The sequence below is a fragment of the Patagioenas fasciata genome, chromosome Z (assembly GCF_037038585.1).
Source record: "Patagioenas fasciata isolate bPatFas1 chromosome Z, bPatFas1.hap1, whole genome shotgun sequence".
Lineage (NCBI taxonomy): Eukaryota > Metazoa > Chordata > Aves > Columbiformes > Columbidae > Patagioenas > Patagioenas fasciata.
In genome coordinates, this window is record NC_092560.1 from 7,965,174 (window position 1) to 7,984,787 (window position 19,614).

Consider the following 19,614-nt stretch of genomic DNA (forward strand, 5'->3'; position numbering starts at 1 on the left):
CAAATCGCAGTTCCCTTTCAGATGGAATCACGTAGATTTTCTTCCTTTCGTCACACAGCAGTTACACGTTTTTTTGGTGCATAATTCAATACATATTTTTTTCTAGTATGGAGTTCAGATTCCTTTAGAAACTATTACAGTGCATAAAGGGTACAGACAACATTCTGCTGTAATCTAAAGAGTAATTCATTTCATTCCATTCAGTGTATTATTTATCCCCATATGAAGGAAATCCATATCCTTCAATTATGGCAGAATAACAGCTTGATCTTCACAAAAAATAAAAAATAATCTGTCAGTGGAAAAACAAACCAAAACAAAACAGAACAAAACAACCTCATAACCAAACTTGGAGGTTTTTTTCTTCTCAGTAGCATGAAAGATTAATCTGTTATTGACCATCACTAGTATATGAATTTATGCCTGTAAGCAGAGAAAGTAGCAGTTGGTGTCTTGTATAATTATGTGATTTTTCATCCTAATTAGAAAAAAAATGCTGTGATCAGGACTCACTATATTGACATATTGACATAAGTCCTTGTTATATGCTTTGCTGCTCTCTTTCTTTACCAATACACTTACCACTATAATGCCAAATAATTTTAAAATAACTTATTTCTCAAACTATTTTCAATTTTTCTGAACACATTTATAGGAAAGAATCAAGTCTGGATGTTCATGTACTGCATTAGTAATATCTGATTCACACAAGATGAAATAAAAACTCTGGCAAAAGAGTTATCCAACGAGCCTGCTGATTTACAACACTCAAGAAACTGGCACTTGCATTTTGCAGCATTGCAAAAGGTGTCGGTGGAGCAAGACATTTTAGTGCAATGTATTCTCTAAAATTGTTTGAAGTACTCCCCTTCCCTCACCAATCATAATTATTCCTGCAAGTACAAGAGCAATTCCCACGCACAGTCAATTTTTTAATTGAAATAATTAGCAAAAATACACCAAACACTTCAGAGAGCGTATTGTTCCAGAAAGAATGCTCCTTGTTATAACTATATAACTAAAACACACCTGACAGAAATCGAGAGAAAACTCGACCTTGACGTTATCGCACTGAAGCCAAAGGGGTAATAGTGGACTAAATGTCAAACAAACCTCTCGCAGAAATTTTACCAGATGTGATCAAGCCAACAGAGTGTGACAGCAAAGACAGTACAATATAAGGTGCCTCAAAAATCAGAATTATCCAAGTAAACAGACCCATAGAGTAATAAAGTGTTATTCCAGATTTTATACCATATTCCAGATTTTATACCATATACGTGGGACTCTTAGTGGAGTCCTAATTTCTTCTGTTTGGTTTTGCTTGTTATTTTTGAAACGAGACTTAGTGCTCCTCTGTGTTCTGCCTGCTGGCTCTATCTCCTCTCTTTCAGACCTCTCCAGTGATGCTTCTAGATCACCAGCATAATCTCACTTCATTATTTTAAGCAAGTGAGCGGCTGTACCTGTTACATTTAATAAAAGTATTTTTAAAAACCACTGTTGTTTACAACATGTTATTGCGTTCCTCTCAGAAAGCAGTTCTAGTAAATATCTGCCCCTGTACATAATGTTTTAAATTATATTTTTAAGGTAACAAATTAGTATATAATATTATTTTCAGGGTTTCTTTTTTCAGTCACCACAACTAGACCAAATTAATTGTGCTTTAGTATTTTCCCATTTACTCACAGTTTTGGAAAAAAAGAATCTGTATACCAATATAAAATAAAGTAATAGAATCATTAGAATGACTTAAATTACATTATACCATGTTCAACAACTCACACACTACTGTGTTAATATATGAGTAATTGTATGTCATAAGCTATCATGTCTCACTCTTCATCTGAATCAGTTTTTGCGAGTGTAGAAAAAGGCTAGTCAGTACCAAACAGACATGACAAACAAAGTATTTACAGTTTCCCAGGGAAAGCAAGATCCAAAAAAAAGTTTTGTTTCAGATCAAATAAAAATATTTCCTTTTTTTTTTTTCTCTTTTTTTTCATAAACAAAATGGGACAGCTGACTGTTGATTCCCAGTACGCCCAAGGAGCCAGGGAAGTACTCAGCTGCCATCAATAGCGCTGAAAAACCAGAAAACCAAGTACGTTTCTATAGTTTTACTCTCTGCCTCTCCGTATTTGGACAAAAGTTTATCAAGAATTAGTGTAGTGGAACATTTCAGTCAATTAAAATGAATATTATTGTTCTGTGGCCATAAAACTTTCTCCTGGTAGATATCTAGATAGCCCAACTTGTCAGTGAAATATAGGAGAGGGTTTGGTTGATAGAGATCCCAAGAGGGTTACCAAGATATACGTGTGTATGCAAACTTCTCCTGTATTTTAGAATAAACTTTGCAAGGCATTGATGTAATCCCTACTCTAATTTTCCACCCTCTTTCACTGTTAACATAAAAATTAACTTATTGATGACACCAGTTGTTTCTATATCAAATTAAAAGCAGCAAAAAGGGAGGATATTGTGACATTTTTAAAAAAAAAAAAAATTATCTTCCTAAAAGTGCTCTTCTAAGAACTGATGCCATATACTTTTTGGGGTTTTTTGGTGAAAGATTTGTCTTGGCTGTCATAAGCACAATAGTACAGTGCATGCAAGGATGGAAGGCAGAATAAGAAAGTGTACAAGAGAGCTGCAGAAACCGCAGAAGTGAAGATTCTCCAGGAGCAGAATTGATGAACCGTACACAAGTGCATACTGCCTCGGTATCTTATATAATTCACACAAAAACAGGTCTGTGAGGACCAGTCACCTTCCTGAAGAGTGGGTGTTCAATACACATGCCTTTCTGAGACTCCTCGGCAAAGACCAAGCATTAGCAGTGTGGGTGAGGTGCAGAAAGTAATGGAAAACAAAGGTAATTAGAATCAGTCCACGGAGAAAAAAATTATTTAAAAAAAACCCAAGTCTGTGGACATTCTCCCAACTTAGTTTTTAGAAGACAAGGTTAAAGAGTAACTGAAGAACCTGCCCTTGGGATGTTGTTTGTCTTAGTGGTTTATTCATACGATTCATCCTGCTCTTAGTCATGCTGGTGTCTAAACGATCCTGTCATGCACTCTTAAACAGTGGAACAGCACAAATCTCCTTCACATTTCTCCTGGAAACTTCTCTCTCCTCTGGTGCCTGAAAAAGCCCTTCACAACATCAAGGATGCTGGTGCTCTGTGAGCACTACTTATTATACCAAGCATGATGGATTGTTTCACTGTTACTTTGCCCTCAGCTCCCCTGCTTGCTGCATTCGCCTGTTGTCTTTTATTATATGCCAAGACAACAACGTCTTTGAGGCAGCAGCTGCTTTTTTAAATAGATGAGTACAGGACCTTGCACAACAACAGCACTACAGCCCCCACAAGTAACTGTGTTTGCGAGGGCAATGAGACAGTTGCTGCAGGTCCCATGTCTATCTACTGCATTGTTCACGTGTTGCCACCACAAAAAGTTAGCACGTGAAAAGGCAGCCAAAATGTTGTGGCAGAACTGTCACAGCCTATGCTTTTGTGGGAGTCAGGACTCCAAGAAAACCTCCTTGGAATATCAGCAATACCAGCAGGAAATCCTGTCCCTCACAGATGTGCTTTAGGATGCTGCGCAAACATCATCAGAGGCACCAAACAGCTAAACGAGACTACAGCACAGAAAGGTGATCAGAAGTAGTCACCTTGGCTTCTCCAAGGGGAAGTCGTGCTTGACCAACCTGGTGACCTTCTACAATGAAATTACTGGCCTGTTAGATGCGGGGAGAGCAGTGGATATTGTGTACCTGGACTTCAGTAGGGTCTTTTACACTGTCTCACAGAAGATCCACATAGAGAAGCTGTTGATGGATAAGCTGGGTAAGCAGGCAGTGAGGTGGATTGAAAACTGGTTGAACAACCAGGCCTAGAAGGTGGTGGCCAGTGGCATGAGGTCAAGTTGGAGGTCAGTAATGAGTGGTGTACCCCAGGAGTCAATACTGTGTGCAGTCCTGCTTAACATCTTCATTAATGATCTGGATGATGGTGCAGAGTGTATCCTTAAGAAGTTTGCAGGTGACATTAAAAAAATGTCTTGACATGGTCCTGAGCAAGTGGCTCTAGGTGACCATCGCTGGTCGGGGGATATTGGACCAGATGACTTCCAGAGGTCACTTCCAACTTTAAACTTTCTGTGATTCTACAAAGGTGTCCTAAACTTGCGTGAAAATCAAGGAGGCTCTTTCACTTTGCTTCTAAATTTCATAGGGTTTTAGTAGTAACCTGAAAGTGTCTAGTAGAAACAGAAGTTCTATGAGACAATGAGCTTAGAAAAATGGGTCCCAAGACACTAAGATAACCTCAGAGAAATGCTATGTGGCAGCTGTGAGAAGAAATTCATTCTAGTATTTGACAGGAACTTTGAATTTTGCAATTTTTTTTCTGATTTTATGGCCAAGAGCCTCCACCTTGGAATAATTTTTTCTAATTGAAGTTTTTTGGGTCCTTAGGCTGATTCCAGGCCCCCCTGGAAAACATAACTACTTCTCAGGAGACAAATCCATACCAAATGATGTTCCATTAAAACGGTGTTGCGGATTAACTTTTCATATGTCTGCCATGCAAGAAAATCCCAGGAACTGAGACTTATTGCAGCCGGGTTCATTGGATAGTGGGCAATGTCAAATGTCAAGCAAGAATGATTCTCCTGTCAGGCTTTGACCAGATTGCTTCTAGCATGATGCAAGCAGCAGAGACAAACCACGGTATAAGGTAATCACAATCTCCAACAGAGTCCATGAGTACTCCTGCAGAAGAAAAAAAATTATATTAGAGTAAAAAATTTAACCAACTGGATGGATTTAGGGTTGTGTGATAATGAAGAAGCCTTGTGAGAGAACCGGAACCTCCCAGTCCTCCTGCATGCAGATAGGACGCAAGTCCTTTCTTCATTTGTTTATTCGTTTGTTTCTTTTAATATATAAATTTATTTTTCCCCTTTTTGGCAGTTTTGCCGTCCCAAGCAGTCGGGGACTATTGCAGGGTAAAACTTGAATACACCTGAAGGAAGCACCTCTTTGGGCTCACCTTCCTCTTACTCCTTTTCACACAGTTAAATTTATTCTGGCAGAGAGCAGTGAGGTGACAAAGGAGGATCTTAGGTGGGTCGCTTCTGTTGTTCACTGTAGGTAAACAAGTACAGCAGAACACGTCTCAATGTTGTCTGTGTTGTGAGGGGTGGGGGTCACACTCTTCACCAGCAGGGACATAACTGGAGGTGCCGTGGGTTGCGGTTGTGTGCAGGTGTGAGGGTGTGGGGACATGTGTGGGTGTCATGGGGAGGGGATGTGGAAGTGATGGGGTCCGGTGTGAGGATGTCAGAGGGGTGTGAGTGGGTGTGAGGGTGTGCATGGGGTGAGGAGGTGTAGGCATGTGGGACAGAGGGAGGTGGTGGGTGGCTGTAACGGTGTGTAAGTGTGGGGGATGTAGGGGTGTGAGGGTGGATTTGGGAACGTAGTGGGGTGTGAGAGGCAGTGGGTGTGAGCAGGTGAGGGTGTGTGTGTGTGAAAGGGTGGGGGGTGCTGAGGGTTTGAGGTGCTATATGAAGTGGCTGTTGAGGATGTGTGAAGGGCGGGCTGGATGCGAATTGGTCTGTGAGTCGTTGTGAGGGGCGTGAGGAGGGGTATCAGAGTCGATGGCGGCGGGCAAGAGGGTGGGCATGAGGGGGCGTGTGGGTTTGTGTGAGGGGTTTGCGGCGGGTTTGAGGGGGCTGTGAAGCTGGGCAAGGGGGCGGACGTGAGGTGGTGTGATGAGCGCGGGTGTGGGGCCGCCCCTCGCCTCCCTCAGCGCTGCTCTCTTCAGCCCGCGCGCCGCCGCCCCCTGCGCGATCGCCCGGGGGCGGGCGGGTGTTGGCGGCAGCGGGCGGGCGGGCGGCAGCGGACCTTCCCGCTCTGCCCGTGTGCGGGGCGGCGGTTCCGGGCTCAGGGGAGCCGTGCGGGCTCCCAGAGCGCTGCCCTCGCCCGGAGCTGCCGGGGCGGCCCGTCCCGCCCGGCGGGCGCTGAGGCGGGGAAGAGCGGACGCTGCCGACGGCGAGAGGTAAAAACGCTGCCCCGGCACCTCTGCCGGGTGCGGGGTCGCCTGGTCTTCGCCTTTCCACACACGAGCGTTTTTTTAAATTTTATTTTTAAACGTTATACATCTCGTTACGGTGGGCAGAATGCTGAGGAGGGGCTCAGGTCGGTGAATGAAGGTCTGTTCGTGTGTGTTTGGCTTGCAAAGCGTTTTTCTCGGGCTCGTAGTTCAAACACCGTTCTTTCTCCGTGAGTTTTTAATGGAAAAGCCCTTAACATGCTTACTCTTTTAGCCTGCGTTTATATTTTTCAGGTGTGTTCTCTGTAACTTCTCTGTAGAGAAGTCCTCGTCCCTGTTTTTGGTTTTGTTTTTGTTTTTGTTTTTGTTTTTTTTTCCAGATCTCCTTCAGGTAAAACGTTAGAGCCGTTAGGTTACAAGTCAGGATGCTGTGAAACAGGAATGAGCAACAACATTGACCTTAATGTAGAGCCTCAGTGAAAAACTTTCCTCTCCTAGTGCTCCCCACCATGCTCCAGCCACCCCCGGCAGTGATTACTGCTGTGGGAAACAACTACAAATGAGAGAGAGCGCTCGGAAAGATGATAAATGCTGTGGCAGGGAACAGATCCTTAATGAGCTGGCTGGACTGCTCCAAACTTTCCCAGAAAGTACAAACGCAGGAGATCGTAAGTGAGAAGATGGGTGAGAAATGATTCCTGACCGCCCTGCAGTTAATCCCAGGAAAACGTGAGGATGAAGAGATGGGTGCTTCACTATGGAAAATTGCACTTTACAGCCTAGTTTTCCAAAACTGGATGTGATTTTGGCAACTTCAGGGGAAGGTGGGGAACTTTTGGCTGTGTTAGGATGTTTATTTTTTAGTCAAAAGTTACTCTCATGTGATAAATTTCAACATGTTTATGACAGTGTAGGAATTCAGAGTTCTCGTTATACTGGTGGAGAGATTTTACAGGGTTAACATGAACGTGAGGAGTCACAAAAATCTGTAAAAGCTTATGCTCTTTAAGTGTGTAAGCATGTAGTTCTGATTTTAGGCTCTAAACCCTACTATGTGTGGAAGCTTGTTTGTGTAACTCTGAGTGCTGAGGCACAGAGGACGCAAAATTTGGCTTTCACATTGAAAAAGTGAGGAGTATCTTGCAAGAGCATTGATTCATAGCACTCCATTACTTAGTGAAAATGTTGCTTATTTTTGTATTTGTTTATAACATTGATCAGCTCTTTCCCCCTCAATTTTGTGATTATTTCCACTGTTAGATGTAATAAAACACTGTGAGAGGTTCTCATAGTAATTAAGTGCTATTTACAAATAAAGAAGGAAGGGTTGGAGGAAGAAGTGCTGAAACTTTTTGCAGGTTAGTGGCTTTTCCCACTGCGATGGCAGCAGTACCTGTATCAGAAGAGGATTCTGGGATATCGCTCTTAAATTGCGAGCCTGCCCTGTCTCCCAGGACAGGACCCAGCACAAATCCACAATGCTGGCTATCTACTTCTTGGAAACAAATCATCGTCGGCTTCAAAACGTGATTTTCATGCTACAAGGTGCTTTCTGCTACTTCATCTCGGAGCATTTTCCAGGACAGTATTGCTTTTTGAAAATAAATTAGGGTCTTCCTAGACAGAGTGTTCCAGGAATATCATTTGTACAAGAACACCAGGCATTTGTGGATGATCTGAAGGACCAGTTCATGATTCAGTGTCAAACACTAGGTTGCATAGTTTTTCATTCTTCAAACTGCTTTCTTGGCACAACTTTACCTTCGCAGCTGAAAAGCAGCTGTGTCACTCCTGATGCCTCAGCAACACATGGAGTGGTTCTAACATCACAGTTAATTAGATTTAGGGATGTTTTATAATAACAATCTGTTTAGCATTCATCTGTGACAAATTATCTGATAAATTAGTCTTTTAGGGAATCTGCCTGAACTGAGATCTTTCACTTCAAAATAGCTAGCTGTGTCTTTTTTGGAGCAGATTGTACCCAGTCCTGGTGTGGCCTGTGCATTTCCCGCTTTATATTTCTTTCTCTGCTTTCCTTCCATGCTACTCCGTTCTCCCTTGCAGTGCAAAGTGTAAATCAACCTGTAATTAACATGGCTGGACCTAGGCAGCACAGGTACCCGTTCTCCTTCTTTCAGGGATTAGCCACTCTACTTTGTAGACCTGCCAGCCCCAGCCTGTGGATATAACCATTAGTCGGGTTTCTGAAATTAAATTTATTAACACCTGCAAGCCCTGGTGAGATCTCAAGCTTGCTGGAACTGCTGACCTACCTGCACAAAAGCATCTTGGCCTTTCTCCAGGCCAGGTTCATGCAACATCTCAGCTACACAAACTGCTCCGAACATTGACTATTGGCCTCACTAGCCTTCCTCTACCTGGTAAAGTCTATGGAGATGGTGAATTTAAGCAATTGAAGGCATCAGATGTGATGTCAGAAAAGCAGTCTGATGGTTAGCATTGACCTGCTACATGACTTGGACTATCACTCTTCTCTTTCTGTGCCTGTTTCATATCGTTTTTTTTTTTCTCCATAAGAAGTATTTCAACAGATGAAAAGATTTGTGTAGGAAGTGCTATATGCCATCACTTAAGTAAAGCAAGCAGTTAAGTATTGTAAGAGCTTTAGATAAATATGAAAGAAATGCAGAATCACTGATGACTTCCAGGTAAGTCAAAAACAAGGGAGAACACAAACAGAATTCCAGCATATGTGCTAAAATGTATTTATCTTTAATTTGTTTCTGGAAGTCTAAATGCACAAATTAATTGGCTACTTTTATAGAAGACTCAAAAATCTTGAATATATTATTTGTCAACAATATGCCTTTCATAATAGCGATTTGGACATCAGTGAAAGCTGTGATAGACACTACTGGATCATGTACTTTCAGTATAATGGAATGAATCCTTACAGTAATTGCAATGCAATTACTTAGAAAATAAAAAAAAAAAGTTCTATCAAGACACAGGAAAAAAAAAACAAAAAGCAACCACCAAAACCAAACCCAACCGATTAAAAGAAGATGATAGTACCACAGGGGTGTCTCTATTCTCACCAGTGGTCAGAACTGGGATGTTTATTATTGTGAGGACAGACATGGAAGTTCTGGCCTTTTTTCATCCTCCTTAATTTCTCAGAACAGGACTGCAGTCATATGTACACAATGAACATTCTTTGTGAGGGCCATAAGCCCGGAAATAAATGGTACCAAAGATGAACCAGTTCATCTCATGTGTTTGTCTCCTTGTTTGTTTGTTTTGGTTTTGGTTGTGGTTTGTTTGTTTGTTTGTTTTCCTAACATATGAAATATTGTGAGGTATCTTACCCAAACACGTGCTACGCATGACTATTGTTACATCCTATCAACAAACTACTATGCTGAATTATAGTTAAATACTTAATTAACACATTGATCTAGCTGTTCTCGCTGTGACTGGTAAGCCATTGAATGTCACAGCTTAGCAAAAGCACCAGTAGCTGCAGAACACAATGCTATGAAGTGAAATACACTGAGTGGGGAGGGGTCTCTAATAAAATATGTCACAGGTATTTCAACTGACTTTGTTTGTTTGTTGGACTTCCGGAACAAGCTACATTGATACAATTCTTTGATTTTGGAATTCAAAGTAAAGCTCCAATATTGAAGAAAACCAACAAAATTATTGCTCCTCAGTTATTCACCAGAACATTAGTAGTGTTTTCAATGGTAGATAAAAATGAGTCTCTGTTAATTTCCTTTACAGTTAAACTAATTAAACATTTTTATTTAGAAATGCACTAAATAAAACGTAATTTTCATATCCATGTCCAATGTTGTCTTGGAATTATACTGCCCTGCAAACTGTTAAATGTTTGTTTTTTTTTTTTTTCCTCTAAAGATTTTCCCTGCATGTGGGTAAACAAGTACATAAAAGACATACAAGTAATTTAACTGTGTTGCTTCCATGGTTGCAGGTGTATGTTCATACAAGACCTTTCGTTATTTATGCCGCATTAAACTCTCTTTGTGTGTGAAGCCTCTATATTTTCTTCAATGCTATTGAGTATTTATTTTGTTTTGGAGTTGATACTCTCTGCCTGCCCAGGTACCGGACTCCTCTCAGCCCACGGATCCCCACGATGAGTGGGACAGGTTGTTTCACTCAGACAAGTTTGTTTCAAAGCAGCACAAGGAAGGTAGTGTACTTCCACAAGTGTAATTACTCTTATAAAATATATTAATATTTATTTTTCAGCCATTCTTCTTAGAAAAAAAATATATACTACAATGATTGCTTTCTGTAGTTATTAAGACCTGTGAACTTTCTTTTTCTCATTAATTTCTAGGTGTTTAGCATTGTCTATTTATGAGAAAGAATAAGTGAATGTAACAAAGAATATCACATTACTGAAAAAAATTCTCTAGGATTAATTCAGTTCTTATTCCTTGCACTGTTGAAAATCAGGAGGGGTACAGCTGTCACACAGCCACATGGGTGTAGTCAGTATAAAGTCATCAGACTGTGGAGAATTAAACTTTTCTAGCAGCTTATTGCACAGAGTGTGCAAAAGGGAGAGCAGTCAAAAAAAAAAAGAAAAAAGGTGACAGTCATGCTTTAAACATCTGTAAATGTTATATTTAAATATGCTTTTAATTTTTTTCCTTTTTTTTCTTTTTTTATTTTTAGGAGGGGCTCTTTACTTTCTCTGAAAAGCCGATGTTCTTTGCAGCCACGAGGAAGGTGTGAGACAACTGCGATGACTGAAAGGATGGAGTTGCCAGCGGAGGGGAATTCCCTGATCAGAGCTGTCTACCAAAGCCGCCTTCGCCTCACCAGGCTGTTACTGGAGGGTGGTGCCTACATCAACGAGAGCAACGACAGAGGTGAAACCCCTTTAATGATTGCTTGTAGGACGAAACATGTGGACTCTCAGAGTGTCAGCAAGGCAAAAATGGTTAAATACCTCCTGGAAAACAAGGCTGATCCCAACATACAGGACAAATCTGGAAAGACAGCGTTGATGCACGCGTGTCTGGAAAGAGCAGGGCCCGAGGTGGTGTCGCTGCTCCTGAAAAGCGGAGCTGACCCCAGCCTGCAGGATCACTCCAACTGCTCCGCGCTTGTGTACGCCATAAACTCTGAAGACAAGGAGACCCTGACAGTCCTTCTTAATGCCTGCAGGGCGCGAGGGAAAGAAGTCATCATCATCACTATGGACAAGTCCCCATCGGGAAGGCCGAAAACAAAGCAGTACCTGAACGTGCCTCCTGCAGACGCGGAGGAATGCCATTCCCCAACTGCCTGTACTTCCCCGTCAGAAATAGAGCTGAAAACATCTCCATCCCCACTTTCAAGTTCAAATGAGAGTAAAAAAGCACTCTTCAGCTTTAAAGATCTGGACAATCCAAGAAGCACGGACAACTCATCTCAGACAGTTTCACCGATGAGAAAATCCAGCTCAACAAAAGTAGGGTCCAAGCTGGCACAAGTGCAGCGGCTTCAGTCTGAGCCTTGGAGAAAAAGCTCTCCATCACTGTTTCACCAGAATAAAATTGCCTTTTTACAAGAAGAACTTCAGGATATTACTCCAGAAGAAGAGTGCTCTTTTAAAATCAATGGCCTTGCTTTATCAAAGAGATTCATCACCAGGCACCAAAGTATTGACATAAAAGACACAGCTCATTTATTGAAAACCTTTGATCAAGCTGGGTCAAGGAAATTCTCATGTGATGAGATAAACTCTCAGACTCCTCATGCTGAAGAGAAACTTAACGCCAGTGTGATTCCTTTGGGTAAGGATGCCAGTTCGGGACAAATCAGCTTTATTTCAAACCTCAGCAGTATTATCCAGAAAAGAGATTTGGGAGCAAATCACTACAGCTCTGATTCTCAGTTAACTACTAGTCTAAGTCCTAATGCTGCAGAAGACAGCAAGCCACTGATAGGAAAGAAAAAGATTCTTTCTCCAACTCACTCTTTGTTACCAAGTTCTAGAGAAGTACTGGAGAACATGCCTCCTGTTACTCTGAGCAGGAGAAATCAAGCTTTTCTAGAAAGACGGGGTTCAGGAGCCTTACTGTTGGATCATCTTGTTCAGACAAGACCAGGTTTTCTTCCACCACTGAATGTGAATCCTCACCCCCCAGTTCCAGATACTACTTTTATAAACAGGGTTTCTGGGATGATTTCTTGTGGACAAAAGCACTTAATACCAGCAGCACCTGCTTTCCCTAGGGAGACCAAAAATACAAAAATGCTTCTAAGAAGACAGTCATTACAGACTGAGCAGATTAAGCAATTAGTGAATTTTTAACAGGGGATTAAAAGGTTACAAAATTCACTGCACTACCTGATTGTAATGATGTGTCACAAAAGATGGCAGGTCTGCAATGTTGGGCTCTCTGCCTTGCAATGAGTTAAATAGCTTAGAGACTACATGAAAAGATACATTCAACTAATGATGCTGCTTTCTGCAAAATGAAGAATATTTATCATACTGTTTTCATCATGTTTTCAACTTCAGCACTGAAATCTTACCTGTGACAGGCTGAACACACAAAGGGTCTTAGGCACTGCAGTTCTCATTTTAGGTAGGAAATAATATCCCTCCAAGGTTTCCCCAAACGCGCACTCTTTTTCCAGCCAGAAAGGTGGTACGCATGAAATTTGGGAACAGAACATTTGAGTGTGACGCTGAACATCAAACAGACCCTGTCCAAGCTGTGCAATACTGAGAAATCCCGAACACAACCAGTGTGCACAAAGGGTGGGTGGCAGCAAGTGTACTCAGGCAGCATTTTCTGGCTTCAGTGGCGCTACTGCATGTAGACGGACAACACACAGACTGAGTAGAATTGATGTTGCAGAGCTGTGTTGCGTGCACAGCTGCTCCTAGAAGATCCCAGGTGAGGACTGGGTGCCTGCTTTAGATGCTGCGCAGCCCACTGGAGAGCTCGAGTTCAGCACACATTGCCCGGGAGAGTCAAGGGGCCAGCACAGTGAGCAAATGTCCTGAGTAATCTCATGTAACATGACCAAACCCTGTTCACGCTGCCAGGCCTGTCAATCAACTTGGACTTCTCAAGCTATTCAATTGCTGGAATCTGCTCATTTAAAACAAACAAACAAACAAAGGCAGAATCTGTATCTACATTGAGGTCTGATTATTTTCTGCAGTTCCAGACTCTCAAAAATCAGATCTCTGGGTCATGCAGGGTCTTTCTCCCCATTCACAGCCCTGGGTTTATTTTCAAGACAGGATACAGGTGGTGGGACACACACCCAGATGTTCTCCTGATCAGCGAGGACACTTCACACACACGCTTGGCAGCAAGGTTAGAGCTCTGTCCTGCTCATACGTACCTAAAAAAAAATCTGACAGCTGTGATACTCACCAGGGAGACCCAAATCCTCATTTTGCCTAATTCAAAGCAGAGCACTGAATTTCTTACAGATGAGACACAAGCCTTTGCCTCCAAAGTATCTCTATCTCAAGTCTATTTTTCCTTCCAATTTAGTGTTTTGCAGTTCTAAACCTCTACCTTGTCTTTGTGCATATTTCATAGATGCTTGATTTCTGGTATCACATGTAGCACTTTATAACTCACCTGAAGACTGAGAAACACTAAAGTGTTCTGTTTTGTCATAATGCACAGAAATTAATTGCATTGAAATCGTGTCTCTATAATGTGAATTTCTGCATACTGAAATACTTTTTTTCTGAAAATACACAGTGGGTACTGTCTGCCTTCTTGCACCTTCAGTCAAGGTTCTCCCAGTCTGGCATCACCTAACAAATAGCTATAATGTAATTCAGCTTTTCCCTTAGTATAAGACAACTTCAAGTGGATTACATACAGTCTATGTAAATACCTTTTTATGTAAAAATATAAAAATATCCAAAAGTTCATAATATACGTATTTTGAAGAAGGGAACATTTGACTTCTGAAAAAGTAAAGGAATATGGTTTACATCTCTGCACAACAGAGTTGTACACCAATCGCTGATCTGAAACAATAACATTTAAATCTTGAAATCAATTTTGCAACAAAAACCTCTCCCATCTCTAGTGACAGCTGCTAGAAGCCTCTGGCCAGGCTCTCAAAGGTAACTACAATAAAGAAGGATGCAAATCTCTATTGCAGTTGTAAAAATTAATTTTTACCCACCAAATATGGCCTCGAAAGCCGTGGTGTCTTTCACCCTCCCCTTGCATCACAGATCCACTAACCTGGGATGCGACAGTGACCTGCACAATGCCATCATGTTTCACTTACTCAGATACAGTTGCCACACTGGTTTAGTCTTTCACGCCTCAAGACCAATCGGTACCAATTGGTACCAGTCACTTTTTATTTATTTATTTTTTAATTAGAGATACTGTTCAGCTACTTAAAGATTCTCGGTAATTTCTGGATTGGCTGATAAACCCTGTCTTCTGCACACACACAGAGGTGTGTTCAAAATAAACCAAATAAACCAAATAAACACTGTGTTCAAAATAAACCAAAACAAACCCAAACAAAAACCAAAACAAACAAACCAACCCAGCAACCAATCAACACCTGAGTTTGAACATCACGCATACAAAAATGAGAAAGCTCCGAAAGTGAAGTTACGTACATTTTAAGAGCTATTAACATGGTGAAGGAGTATTTGGTTGTGTTTCAGTTTTGTGTCTTACTTCAGGAGGTGTTACTGGATTATCATCTATATATACCAGATAGAAACAAGGTTTACATAGAAATCTTCTTAAAGCAATGAAATTATGTGTAGCATGTGTCAACATTAAATTATTAACTGGGTACAGTATACTTTCAAATGTTTTTATGATATTTTAAATGGAAATGTTATTCTTTTTTTAGAAAAAATGAAGTAGGAAATGAGGTGTTCTAACTGGTATCTTTGATGAAGGTGTAAAGCCTGATCTGTGTTGTATTGATTTTAAAATCAACTGCACACATGAGATTACTGCTCCCTCAACTGAAAGGGTAATTTTTTACAAAATGCTCAATGGAGGAAAATGGCAAATGTCGTGAGAAGTGACATTCTTCTGTACTGTTGTCAGTATTTTGTGCTTACTTTTGATGCAGAAACAATGTGAAAGGTTAACATTAACGTTTATTGTTACAAGCAACCTTCAAAGGAAGAACAGTTCCGTTTCGCTCTCTTGATGTTATGATGCACAAATAAAAGCTATTTTTCTCCTGTCCAGGGAATATGGAAATAGACATCCCTAGCAGACATCCTTTATTCACCGCTGAGGAGATGCTGAGTCACTGCCAAAGGTACTCACTCATAATTGTTTCTCAGGCTGCCTCTACACAGGACAATTGAACAGCTGATTAGATTAACCCAACATAGTTAAATTTGTAAGCATTGTGTGAGAGATGCTCTTCTGTTGGCTTCACTTCAGTGGAGATAAATACACTTCTACCATCTTTGAAGTCTTAATCCTCATGATTTTCCAGTCATCCATAATGTCTTACAAACAACGTGAAACAACACCTGAATTTCCGATGTTAATTTCCCCCAGCAAAACATTACAGTTTACAAACAACAAAACACCTGCCAGGTGTTTGTCATGTATCTTGGAAACACCACACGCTGGAACTTTTTCCTTGCTGGTTTTCCCATCCAGAGAGAACCATCTGGACCAGTTCTCACAGCTTACACTGAGGAGTTTCTGAAACTGATGGCATAAAATGCTTATTTAAGCTATACAAAATGGAAATGGCATTTTTGTAAGCATTCCTGTTAACGCAAGTTACTCCTTTCAGTAAAACAGTTGACCTGTGTGGTTATTGATTTCAAATGTATGTGCTAAGTTCAGATATGTGAAAAACTTGTGGTTTTTTAAATTTTTGGTTGTCATTTTCTCTGCATAAGGCTGTGAAACCATAGTGAAAGCAAATTCTAGATAAATAGTGTTGGCGTCACAAAAAAAAGTGATCACCTTAAAGGCTTCATAGTTTGGTTTAACAAATTTAAGAACAATAAATGACTACACAAGAATGCTATAAAAAAAGCAGTTTTCAAGATTGTGTTTAAGGCATGTTGTTCAAAGTAGTTTTCCAAATATCCTTCCCTGCACTTTATGTGTTTTTGCTTTAAGGAGGAAAGTATTTGGAATTGCTGTGTTTTGATTTTTTTCTTTTTTTTTTTTTAATTATACATCGCTTCCAGAAGAATATTTCTGTAATTTAATGAAGCTACAGAAGAAAAATAGTGAATTAAAAGAGACATTAAGTTATTTTTGTTTTCTTTTCAATTCTTAATAAGACCTTCATCTTTCTGTGTCTGTTGTGCAATGCAACTAATTATTTTCCAGCTAAAATCAGGCATTTATAAATAAAGAGATTATTACATGAGTAAACCCTTATTCCATTAGTCGGCTGTTTTGTTCATGTAACAAGAGCGTGGGTTATTACATAAAGGCTAATAATAGTCACAAATAACCATCTTGCTAAAAACATTCACACTGTATTAATAAAAGGAACAAGTTTGTTTGTTTGTTTGTTTTTTAAAATTAGTTAGAGGGATGCTTTCCTGTTGTAAAATATTTCCCAGCCACACATTTTCACTTTAAAGTATTACTGGCACTGAAATACCTTCAAGGGCATCAGGTTTGCTAAGGATACACCTTAGGAAAACTCTTTTTTTTTTTTTTTCAGACTGAAAGGAATAAAATTCCAATTTTTATGACTAATTGTTCTGATAAAATACCCAGCTGTTCAAACTTTTATAAAGACGATAGGTCTTATACTGCTTTACACAAGTTAACTTTACTTGACTATGTACATATATATATATATATATATATATATATATATATATATATATACATATACACATATGTATGCAAAATCCCATTTCTTCGAAGAAGGCAACTGGATATCCGATCAGGTGTCTCCTCGGCCAACGATGTCTGTGGCTGGTTGAAAGTGAGCGCAGATCTCATAGGAATGTCCTTGCCTTCAGCATTTCAGACAATTAAGTCCACTTCTTTTTGCTGGTACAGGATGGGCAACAGAACCCGAGGATTTCAAAAGAAACCGAGGCACTCTGTGATAGGACAGTTACTTTGTACAGATTCTTTACTTAAACAAATTCCTTGCAACTACCTATTAAAGCTCAACAAAGGTGAAAGTAATTTGTAATAACCAAACTACAGGAATTACAGAAGAATTACTTAAAACTCGTTTTGCATCCATATTAACCCTCTACGATGCTGTGTGTGCGAGGTAGCAGCTGAAATGTGACATTAAATAATAAAAAATAAATCTAAGCTGAAAGCAATCCCTGGAGGTCTCAACCAACCTCCAGCTCAAAGCCAGGCTTGCCTCAGCCATACTGCTCAGCTAAACTGGGACTAAACTGGGACTCAGGAAACCAAGGTATCAACAGTTCAACACTCAGGGATTCAGAGTTACCAACATGAACTCAAACCCACCATTTTAAATTTAACCATAAAGGCGGGATCCCCTGTGCCAGCACCACACCACAGATCTAACATTAATTCAGAGGCAGGCAAATAAGTGAATTTCTGTTCAGCCATTTAAAAAACGTGCCAAGATCTTAAATTAAGCAGTGAAGTTTGTTGTTTTTCTGTTTTTTTTTTTTTTTAAGAATTGTATACAGTCTGATTTATTCCCAACTTTCTGAAATCCAGATGCAGATGCATGCTGATGGACTGTAATTAATTCCTGTATTTTTTCCCTGAAGGCACCAGCTAGTAATTTTGAACACTTTAATGAGCTGCAGAGGCGGCACGACTTACAGCTTTCTCTCTCAAAAGCTAGTCCATTTCAAAATACAAACATGACCTGTACAGACATTTTAAAAACACAGTAATGAGAAAACCTTTTAAAAACATTTTAATTTTGCTTGGACTGACCCCACTCAGATTATGAATGTGCGTATTCTATTTTTTTTCTGCTACAGCAGTGAGAGGAAACACGATTGGGCAGTGAAAGCAACAGCTATGACAGGAGGGTCACTTGAAAATTCAAGGGAAACAAACCAAAGTATATGGATATTAAAAAAACAACATACAATTGACCCAAAAATTTAGATGTTCAAAATTCAGAAGATGATAAGAGTACAACACTTCGAATTTTACTGGAAGCACAATTATGGGCTTTAGTGAATAAGCCTGAGATATTATCCCCAGCTGCTTTTTGTACCGATCTGCCCAAAGTTACTGCTCCTGTATATGGGAACAATGACCTTAACACCCCAGTGCATTTTGGAGAGTGGAACGAGTATTTTCATCAACCATGCTGCTAAAATGGTAATAACAATTACAGCAATTTGCAGTAAAAAGGCGTATCAGATGTAATAGTAGGTAGAGGAAGCTGGTAACATCTTCACTGCAAAGACATGTGCCAAAACTCGTCCATCAAAGCCCTAGAAGAGAGGGAAAGAACTAAAGGATAACAGAACAGCCCCACTTTTGCACATAGCACAGGATTTATAGGTAAAAGTCTTGGTAAAACTGACAGTAGATATAAGAAGTTAATACATAGAAGATAAGCCTGCGCATCAGGGAATCAAACTGCATAGGGGAACAGGTATTCTCACAACAAAAAATGGTACAACTGAAGAATAAATGACTGTGAGCATCAAAACACAACAAAAAATTGGTTTTCAATTAAAATGCCAAGAAATGAAATAGTTCTGTGATGGGAAAAGGTTTCTAATAAATGAATGAATGAATGAATAAATCAGTCTGTCTGTCTATCTATCTATCTATCTATCTATCTATCTATCTATCTATCTATCTATCTATCTATCTATCTATCTTATGGAAAAATGTTTCTTTAAAAAATTGTCCAAACACTTCCGAATATATTTTCTTATATTAGCACTTTTATTAAAAGAAATACTGAGAAAATCAAAAGAAATTTTGAATCAAGTAAAATGAATTTTAGAAGAACATTGAATCTACAGAAAATCTCCAAATTTTTGAATATTTTGTAAGATGCAATTCATAACAGGCACTCTCTGACATTTAAAAGCAAACAAAACCCAAACCAGCCCAAACATTTTTATTACCCCAACACTGTAATTTCTACATTGTTTCTTGAAGGACAGCATCATTTCATCACCAAATTATTAATTATAAAGACTTTCTGTGTGATTCAGTAACTCTGTCTTATCACCAATAACATAAATTCCTGATGGTGGGCTGCGGGGGCAGAGGTTGATGTAAACCCAATTCTGCACGAGGTAATTCGGAAGGTTCAAATTGAGATTCCACTGGTGGCTGCACAAACATTGCTGACATGAAAGAAATGGCGTGTTTTGGTGTTTTGTTTTTTGTTTGTTTGTTTGTTTAATTTTTTTTTTAATTATTATTTTTTAAATTTTTATCTTTATTTTTTAGTCAGAGGAGGCCAAAGCTGAATAATTCTTCAAATGAACGATGAAGATGGGGGAGAACTTCTTCTGAAAAATGTGTCTCTGGGGCCATTTAAACAGTACGAAGCTCAGAAATACCAGCTTCTGTTTTGCTTTCATCAGTAAACTTCCACATTACTGCAGGATATTATTG

General features: G+C 39.8%; 1 protein-coding gene across 1 annotated transcript; it reads left to right on the top strand.

Moving 5' to 3' along the window:
- Window positions 1-5,963: 5,963 nt before the first annotated feature.
- ANKRD34B (ankyrin repeat domain 34B) lies at window positions 5,964-16,384 on the top strand. The gene is made up of 2 exons (XM_065861104.2): window positions 5,964-10,253; window positions 10,745-16,384. The coding sequence occupies exon 2, from the start codon at window positions 10,815-10,817 to the stop codon at window positions 12,369-12,371; it is 1,557 nt and encodes a 518-aa protein (XP_065717176.1). The 5' UTR covers window positions 5,964-10,253; window positions 10,745-10,814; the 3' UTR covers window positions 12,372-16,384.
- The last annotated feature ends 3,230 nt before the right edge of the window (window positions 16,385-19,614 follow it).

Coding starts and splice junctions, on each gene's coding strand:
- ANKRD34B (XM_065861104.2), top strand. CDS start 10,815: ATGACTGAAAGGATGGAGTTGCCAGCGGAGGGGAATTCCCTGATCAGA.